Source organism: Lactuca saligna, chromosome 5, assembly GCF_052625555.1.
Source record: "Lactuca saligna cultivar CGN05327 chromosome 5, ASM5262555v1, whole genome shotgun sequence".
Classification (NCBI taxonomy): domain Eukaryota; kingdom Viridiplantae; phylum Streptophyta; class Magnoliopsida; order Asterales; family Asteraceae; genus Lactuca; species Lactuca saligna.
The window spans coordinates 112372882-112382928 of NC_136421.1; the positions used below are offsets into that span (position 1 = coordinate 112372882).

A 10047-nucleotide genomic window follows, 5' to 3' on the forward strand; every position below is an offset into this window, starting at 1 on the left:
ATCAACTCACCCTAAATTGCAGCCAACAAATTGTTTTTTTTTGCTGTTTTTCCGGGATTTTTACAGCAACCACTACTGCCTACTTATGCACCACATCGACAGCTTTTCCCTGCTCAAGTTAAACCATATTATTACTTAGCCGATTTTTGATCTGACTCTCTACCGAAGCCTTGCAGGAGCCTTTCAATATCTGACTTTCGCTCGTCCTGATATTGCTTATGCTGTACAACAAATTTGTATGTACATGCATGATCCGCGTACCCCTCATTTTTTGGCTCTTAAGCGCATCTTAAGGTATCTTCGTGGTACCCTCTCTCACGGTCTTCACATTTGTCCTTCAACCGTTGATCGCTTGGCCTCTTATTCTGATGTTGATTGGGCCGGTTGTCCTACCACTCATCGGTCCACATCTGGTTATGTGTTTATCTTGGAGACAATCTCGTTTCCCGGTCCTTGAAACGACAACACATCGTCTCTTGTTCTAGTGTCGAAGCCGAGTACCGGGGGTAGCTAATGTAGTTGCTGAAACTGCTTGGCTCTGTAATCTCATTCTTGAACTTTATTGTCCCTTGTCTCGTGCTACGATTGTCTTTTGTGACAATGTCATTGCTATGTACCTTGCCTCTAACCCAATTCAGCACCAAAAAACCAAGCATATGGAAATTGATTTACATTTTATTAGGGAACATATTGTGATTGGTCATGTGCATGTTTTGCATACCCTACCAACGTATAAGTATGTAGATAGTTTAAACATTCGAGAATCCCATGTTCAAACTAAGGGGGTGTGTTAAATATATATTCTAGTTAGGGTTGATTATTTATTATTGTGTGGTATAGGGACCCCATTGTAAGTGAACTATATATATATATATATATATATATATATATATATATATATATATATATATATATATATATATATATATATATATATATACACTCATCCCTAGGTAAGAGGGATTTCGACAATTCTTATTATATATAATTCTTTATAACTATTTTCCAAATATTTTGTAAAAAAAAAATATTAACCATTGTTCCATATATATTATCAATCCAATTTTACACATTGCCCAATTTAATTTATATCCCACAAGTGCTTGGTAGCTGCATTTAGTCTTTAAGTCTTTTGGCTAAACCCCGTGTCATTGAAAATGTGGATCCACACCTACACCTAACAGAATCAACATCATATTTGCATCAGAAAGTGTAAATAAACATCATTCCATTCTATCTATTCATTCATATTTCATATATACCTAGCTTACCAGGCATATTAGCATTTTGTAATGATCTACTTTCCATACTCAACATCTTCAAGGATATCATTCGCAAATAATCAGACTGCAAACCAAATAATTTTTTAAAAAAATGACAAAACATGATATGTCAAAAGACACAACAAAGTACAAACCTGACTTGTTGCAGCAGTATAAATCTTTTCTTCAAACCTCACAGCTATTTTCACAAGTTCATTTAGCCCCTCATGTCCAGAGAATGGAAGATGCCTCTTCAAGGTATCCAATCTACAACAAAACCAAAAGCATAATTCAAATTTTTTAAACCAAATCAAATTAAAAAATTCAGAAAATATAAATACAAACATTTTGTTCACGATCCTTTGTCGTGAATCGGGTTGCAGCTGAGCCCTCCATTCACCAGATTCCATAATATTAAAAGATGATTCACCCATGGCTGTAACAATGTTATCTCTTGTATTTATATTTTAGTTTTTCACTTGTAACAATGTTATTTCTTTGTAAAAAAATAATAATAAAAACCTCGCTTTCCATTTGAAACGATGTTATCGTGCATTGTCTGTGAGAACAAAAGTTGTTGTCCTTGTTGAGGATGATTAGAGGGAACATGAATAGGAAGTGGAAACCCTTGGATGTTCACTTGCTGCATTACTTGAGAACCTGTTCATTGAGAACAAAAAATTTATATATGTGGAAAATTCCTTACAAAAATCATAATTATAAAACTAATGTTATAAAGATTAAATGACAATCTATCTGGAAATACCTGAGGGGTTTACACTATTAGCAACAGAGTTTGAGTATTGTGATCGAGCCTCCATGGTCAACATCTTCAAGGATATCTTTCGCAAATAATCAGACTGCAAACCAAATTAATCAATTAATTAAAAAAAAAAAATTAAAAAGTAGGTCCCACAAAGTACCTTACCATAAATGACATGGAATAGAACACACAAACAAAGTACAAACCTGGCTTGTAGTTGTTGCAGAAGTATAAATATCGCCTTCCAACCTGTCAGCCATTTCCTTAAGTTCATGTAGCCCCTCATGTGAAGAGAAGGGAAAATGCCTCTTCAAGGTATCCAGTCTACAACAAAAGCAAAATGATAATTTAAATATTTTAAACCACATTAAATTAAAGAATTAAGAAAATATAAATAGTTAAATACATACATTTTGTTCACAATCCTTTGTCGTGAATATGGTTGCAGTTGAGCCCTCCAATCAGTAGGTTCCATGCTCTGCATCTTCAATGATATCTTCTGCAGATAATCAACCTGCAAATCAAATATAAATGTAAAGTTTTATTCCCCAAAGTACATCACCACATATCAAACTACTTCATTCATTTTTCTATTTAATAACTACTTCCATTCCATCTCTACACAAAAATGCCAAAAACTACAAACCGGGCTTGTTGCATCATTATAAATCTTCTCTTCAAATCTCACTGCTATTTTATTAAGTTCGTCTAATCCCTCTTGTCCAGAGTATGGAAGATGCGTCTTCAAGGTAACCACTCTACATAAAAGTAACATGAACAACAAGGTTAGCATATAATCAAATGCTTAAAATACATAAATTTAAGAAATTTAAGAGAAGGATGTGATCTGTGAATGGTAAATAGTTGGATACATACATCCTGTTCACCATCCTTCGCCTTGAAGCTGCTTGCAGCTGAAACCTCCAATTGCTTGTATCCATCACCTAAGCTAGAACTATATTTGTAACAATAAGAAATTAATATTTGTAGAAAAAGATTTAAGTCTCCATTCCTATCTGGAGCTACAATTTAGTATCAACTCAAAATCATTGGGGCAAAAAAGTGATCAAATGTAGCGATCTCTAAAATTTGAGTTCCAATTAGCAAATATAAGTTGTGCTTACGATACACTAGATATCAAAATTGACAATTGAGCATATAATTAGAGGTGTGTTTTAATTCTAGCGATCACCAATTAGCAACTGTTTGGGTAAAAAGAGGCTCGGCAATTAGATAGCGTACATACCTGATACCAGAAAAATGCCTAATTCTTCTTGGAGATAAAGCAATTGGACTCTATCTGAAAATCAAAATTCAACTACTCAAAAGTAAACGATCGAGTGTAATCAGAGATTGAATCGATTTGCGTGTAACAGATGGTGTTGCTGTGAGATGGTCGCTGGTGACAAAGACGTGAAAGACGATCCCTACTTCGACGGAAGACGAGACAGTAGAGACAAAAAAGGAAGGCTAGCAAGAAACTTATGAAGAAATTTCGTAGGAGTTACAGATATATTGACTCACAAAGCACAACACCATCGTTTTTGTATTATTTCATGTAAACACGGAATCTCAATAGTCAATTCACTTTTTAAAAAAAAAAAAAAAAAGAGTTTGAGAAAACTCCAACAATGGTCCCTCTAGTTTTATTTTGTACAAAGGTATAAAAAAAAATTCAATTTGAAAAAACAAGTATTTATTTGAAGGTTTTATTATGGATTTGATCCATAAAATTAACATTAGTGTACTTTTACTCTTACTCTTATATATGCTAAGATGATTGCCTTGACCTTACATTTATATTTTCAAGTTATTTTTATTAATATGTACTTATATTATCTCCTGGGCCACATTTACATCCCACCATTTCAAGATCACCCCTACAAAACATTCATTTCGTAACGTAGATTCTAGCAAGCCCCATAGTCTTCTCCGATGATCACCATTTTCTCGTGTAAGACGAGAACCAAAAGTTAAAAACCCTAAGCAAAACAAGAAAGCCAAAAACTATTTTAGTAACAAGAAATCAAGAATCATGGTATAATTTATACAACCATGATCAATGAATAAAGATTTATGGAAAGTATTTAAAAAGTTAACATGTTCAAATTATCCAAAAAAACATCATTAATCCACTGGTATGTTGAGTCATCAAACCCCAGCCTACCATCCTGTTTGGACGGTGGATATATTTTAGGTTTTAATGGCTTCAATTCCTTTCCAGGCGGTTGCATACAATCGAAATCCAGAAGTGTCGGAGGCGGTGACCAAGTAGAGTTAGAATTTTTTTTTTTTATCTGTTGAACAAGTAAGCAAACCCAGACAATTAGAAACACACCAACGATGTAGAGAATGAAGTCCGAGCTTGGTTTCTATGTCGAACTTTCTATCATCAAGTCTATTAAGCATTCCATCCACTTGTCGGTGTCTAGCTCCCCCATCAAACTAGACGCTGCCAAAAAAATCAATGAGCCTTAACCCTGATTACTACTAGTGATAACGGATTAGGTTCAGGAGCTAAAATCCAGTTGTCTCTTTGGTTCCAACAATATCTGTCGCACTTCAGTCAAACAAACATGAAAACTTTTATGTTAGGCTAAACGATATCATACTGTTTTCACCGATGGACAACTTGACCTTTTGCAAATTCTGCAACTTCTAAAAATGGGTAGGGTGTGGCCTTTTTGTTTAACGCTAGCAAAACCCACACAAAACACACAAAAAATTGATTTTTGCCAAAGGTAAACTTCCATCACCAGCACATTACCATCGGTAAAACAAAAGGAATGGGGTGGTGTTCACCAACGGTAAATGGCGCCACATAAGCATACAGTCGGTAAAAAATGTATAACACCGTTCAGCGTTATAACAAGAGATCGATGGTTGATGGCGGTCCAAAATTGTTTTACATTCACAATGATCATGTGTTGGAATGTCACAACTAGAAATTTTTGTGGCTTGTAGATTACAACAATTAAGCCAAATTATGAATCAAAGACACAAGAGCATGTATGATGCATACTCTATGACAATAAAATTTCAAATAAACACCCCATGCAAGCATTTCAAGTAGTCAATAAGCAATTGGAAACCCTAGAAGTCTGTGTTTAAGTCCATTTTGGACCAGGACTTCCTTATTGGGCCCAATGGACCAATAAGCTTCCAATTTGACCATCTTGGGCTTAGAACTCTTAAATGGGGTTTAATTGGACCCACTTCCAATTATTTCAATATTTTGGGCCACATTGGGCCTAGAATGAAATAAATTAATTATATGAACCATTTTGGGCCATAATTAACCTAATTTAGCCCTAATAGGTCATAAAAATTATACTTTGATTTAATTGAGTCAAACATCATCTAACTTAACTATAATATGGGCTTAGGGGCAAAAAGCCCAAAAATCTCCTCTTTCCCCTCTCCATTCTCGGCCCAAGCCCACAAAGAGGAAGAGTTGACTTTGTTGGGTGCCACCTCACTTTTACATCAAGGATCTCCATGCAACACTCATACATCCATGCAACCATCTTATCAATTCTCTCTCTTCTCCCTTCTCTTTCTTCTCTCGGCCGAATCCAAGCATACACACACACATACATTTCACTCTTCATTCTCTCAAGAAAACTCTCTCATATCTCCTCCATATTTTCGAGATCTAAGAAGTATTCAAGGGGATTCTCACACAAAAATCATCATCTAAGGTAAGTTGATGTTAGATCCATAAGCTAGTTATTTCATTCCATTCAAGAATCACCTCTTAATCCATTCAAACTTATGATTTAGCACCTTAGAAGCATCTAAGTTCGAGATCTTCCAAGGAGGGTTGCTAAGGCCGAATTTTCTTCTCATTTTTCTTCCAAAACCGAAACCACACCCAAGGTGAGCTTCATACCCCTTATTTTTTGGTTTTTATAAGTTTTTGTGGGGGAGAATACAAGCAAATGTGTAGATCTATGAGTAAATGTATGCCTTGTGTGATTTTTATGCTTATATGTATGATCTTATGTGATTTGTGATGTTTATGTTAGCCAAAAGAACCTAAAAACTGAGAACTACAATATGAGGAATGAAATAAGTATAACTTATACCATTTCACACTAATCAAGTCTAGAAAAATAGTTTAGTTGGTTAAAATGAGCATTTTTGGACTTAAAACCCATTTTGGACTCAAAATGTCAAAAATACAAAACTAAGGGGCCCAAAACGACAAAAGATAATTTTTGAAGGTTGAAATGAGTCTAAACAGTTTCTAGTATATATTTTCTGAATATCAACACTTTTGAAGACTTAAAAATGTGAATTTTGAACATAATGCGCTAAAATGGGCTTTTCGGCCCAATAAAGCCCCAATTTGCGAGATTTTTGAAATTAAGGTGCTGAAAATGCACATTTCTATAAAACAGGGTATTACAAGTATACTAATACCATTTCAAGGGCCAAAAATGCTTTTTAAATTAAAAAGGGACCAAAAATGCAAAAAATTTCCATTTTGGGCCAAAATTGTAAAAGTTGCGAAGATGGGGGTTTCAATCAAGAAAATTTCATTTTTGAAGGACTTAAGCTGTTTATCAAGTAAATTTAGGCTGAAAATGTCTTTTTAATAAGTTTTGATACTAAAGTGTCAAGAAAAATGGTTTAAGGACTAAAATGGAAATTCTCTTATATAAAGGGTTAAAAGTGTAAATTTTATCCAAGAAGGGTCATAAAAAGGTAAACTCCTATCTTTTTTTTTTAAAACAAATCCCTTAAGATAAATACGAGTACCTCGACTACCAGCGAAACGTAATAACAAATACGCTTTCAACACTAATGTCGTTATCAAATGAATTGATTCGGTCTCGAATCAATAACGAATCAAAAATCAATAAACAATAAGTACTTCAATAAACACGTGAAATTCACGAGAAGTCAATATTCAATCTTTGGGCTTGAAAGTTTCAAATCGTGCTTGTTGGGCCTAGCTAGCCCAATAACATGATCTTTGGGCCCGAAGGGAACGCGCTTACACGTTATTGGGCCTTCAATGACCTAATTCCATGTAAAAGGACTTTCAATAGCTTTATTGTGTTGTTGGGCCCCAAGGGCCCATAGGTACTGCTAGCAAAGTCGAGAAGTCAAATGCGAGTCGGGCCTAGTGCCTTTCGCATTCACGATAGCCTTGAACGACTTATGGAAATAACGAGGGCTTCGTACCCTCTTTTCTCCTCGGTTGTGGGGCTATGAGAAGTCAGGGTGGTTGGATTAAGTGAGTCTTACAGACGACACCAAAAGGATCATTTGTAATTGGTAGTTATAAGCTAGTCATTTTCGTTAATGCGTGATTATAACGACTCACAACCCATAATTAATCCAATGTCACCTGGAATTATCGAAAACAATTGTCGAATCGGTATAACAATAAACAAAACATGAAATCCTATGTACGAGGAAAACATCGGGTTTTCCCAGGAAGTTCAACACTTTTATCTATGTGATGTATACAAGGTTTAACATTTATACACGTTTACAAAAATCAACAAGCATACTACGGATCTCCACACTTTTAAAAAATAATACTCTTTTCAGAAAATATCGGATTTTCGGGGTTTTTCAAACTACACAAAAATCATTATTTTTCAAATATAACTTATGAACTCACCAATATTTCATATGTTGACGTTTTCCAAAATACTTGTATTCTCAGGTAACAGGTAAATTGAAGAATATGTATCCAGTGATGTCACGGTGTTTTGTTTAATTTAGTATCGAACGGTTTAAGTTATGAAAATGTAATGTTTAAAACAATGTACTGAATGTAAACAATAACAGTTGTACTATTTCAATGCTTGGTGATGAATGATGTTATGATTCATGTATAATCATTATGATAGTATTCAATTGAGTTACAATAGCCCTCGGACATTTCCACCGTCTGGTTCGGGGGTGTGACATGGAATCTCTAATGAAAAGGAACCGGGAAATGTAATGTATCAGTTTGGGGTTAAAATAATAATGTATAATAAAAGTAAAAAATAATGTTAATTATTAATTTCCCTGAATCCTGATATATTATGGTTAGTAGTGTTTAGTTTAGGACCAAAAGTACAATTAAACTTTGCTACAAAAACTACTTTTATAAGTCTTTAGCCACAAAAAATACAAACCACATGACAATGTTTGTAGTTTCCTCAAAAAAATTATTTGATGAGTGAATTTTTACAAATTATAAAATAAATTTGAAACCTATTGTTTTTTTTAAATGGGTTATCTTTGATGGAATTATCTTATAGATTTTTTGTTATAATACTTATAAAATTATATAAAATCAATCAACTTTCACGAAATAATCTTAATATATAATTAATTTGAAAATATTTAAATAGCTTTTGTGACTTAAGCTATCAAAGAGTATATAAAATTTTAAATAAATTTGAAACATACATATTAAATTCAAAATATAATTAACTAATATCATTTTACTATATAACATAACTAGGTTAGAGACCCGTAGAAACCACAGGTTTATAAAAAAAAATTAATTTTATAGCCACAAAAGTAAATATAGCAAAATAAATGAGAGTGTGACATGTGTTAAAAAAATTATTTATTAAAATAGATTTGAAAATATTTACATTTTCTTATAATATATGTAAATAAAATAAAGTTTTTAAATTTTAGATATAATAATAAAATAAATATTCTAAATAGTTGATTAAAATCTATATAGTGATAGATCCATTACCCTTTCATTCAAATTTCTTCAAATCCCCTTTATCATTTTCAAGAACCAAAAAGTATCCATGAAACTAAACTCGTTGGACTATATATATATATATATATATATATATATATATATATATATATATATATATATATATATATATATATATATATATATATATATATATATATATATATATATATATATATATATATTAAACAACTTAATTCAAAATTCAAAATTTAAATTCAATACATATCTTGTAGCATCCCAAGAATCATTAATAAAAATTTTCATTTTTAAGTGGACAAAAATCCATCAAATAGTCATATCAACCATAAAAAGGTATGGCAATATGAAAATAGTTATCAGATTACAATCCAAAAATCATAAATATTCTAAACATGGTGGACACGTTGCGATCAGGCTGAGCCATTCCCCTTCGAGTTGGAATGTAACACCATAAAATTCATGAAAATTTAAAACTTTTCAAACATTAAAAAAACATTATTTATTACAAAATGTTTTCAAAATAGTATCATATCAGAGTATCCCATAAATCAAAATCATAAAATGCGAGGAGATGCACGATCAAGCATTCACCTTCCTGCAATCATCCAAAGTACCTGGAACAAAATCCAAAATTGTAAGCCCAAAGCTTAGTGAATTTCCCCCAAAATACCAACGTCATACAAATCATAACCATGTCATAGCAAATAAACAACATGCATATAGAGTCTACAATGTGACTTGATTGCCCTCACCAGGCTTGCAGTCTATCTGGCCCACTCTCAGAACCTTCAGCATATCTGGTCCGGCCACCCGGGCCTTCAGCATGTTTGGATCATTCTCTGGGCCTTCGGCATAACTGATATACCCTAATGGGTCTGCAGTCTATCCGGTCCGCCCTAGGTCTGTTAGCCTTCAGCACAAAGCAAGTTCGCCTCAACCTAACCCCACATACACAATCAACGCATAATGTGACAACCCGTTATTTTTCTAGCCAATAAAAGTCAAACCGCTATCAATAAAACTCGAGGTTTTATTCACTTCGCTAAATTTATTAAGGGTTAAATATGATTTAAATTATATAAATAATGTTTATTATATGTTTATTTTATGTATATAAGTAGTTTGATTAAAATACACATAAAAATCCAAGTTTCCCTTGGAACTGAAAACCTCCTCCACCGAAATCAAGTTTCGGACCGAAAACCCGTTCTCGGCCAAGAACCCCCTTTCCAACCGAGAACCCAACTGATATATATAGTTTCACTCGAAAAATAAGTCATTTACTCACTCTTTCACTCAAAAACACTCCT

At 33.2% G+C, this 10047-nt stretch overlaps 1 protein-coding gene across 2 annotated transcripts; it reads right to left on the reverse strand.

Moving 5' to 3' along the window:
* Window positions 1-1012: 1012 nt before the first annotated feature.
* On the reverse strand, window positions 1013-3553 carry LOC144998866 (uncharacterized). Of its 2 annotated transcripts, none has more exons than XM_078958594.1 (11): window positions 3272-3553; window positions 2902-2980; window positions 2672-2783; window positions 2436-2539; window positions 2232-2349; window positions 2029-2122; window positions 1785-1922; window positions 1608-1698; window positions 1418-1529; window positions 1263-1347; window positions 1013-1177 (listed from the first exon to the last, which is right to left on the reverse strand). In XM_078958594.1, the coding sequence occupies exons 2-11, from the start codon at window positions 2964-2966 to the stop codon at window positions 1149-1151; spliced, it is 948 nt and encodes a 315-aa protein (XP_078814720.1). In that variant the 5' UTR covers window positions 2967-2980; window positions 3272-3553; the 3' UTR covers window positions 1013-1148. The 2 variants fall into 2 exon arrangements, with proteins under 2 accessions (XP_078814720.1, XP_078814721.1); XM_078958595.1 differs by having other exon boundaries at window positions 1272-1347; window positions 3272-3552.
* Window positions 3554-10047: the final 6494 nt, after the last annotated feature.

Coding starts and splice junctions, on each gene's coding strand:
- LOC144998866 (XM_078958594.1), bottom strand. CDS start 2,966: ATGGATACAAGCAATTGGAGGTTTCAGCTGCAAGCAGCTTCAAGGCGA. Junction 2,540..2,671: donor ATAATGATGCAACAAGCCCG/GTTTGTAGTTTT, acceptor TTTGATTTGCAG/GTTGATTATCTGCAGAAGAT. Junction 1,923..2,028: donor TAATAGTGTAAACCCCTCAG/GTATTTCCAGAT, acceptor CTCAATGAACAG/GTTCTCAAGTAATGCAGCAA.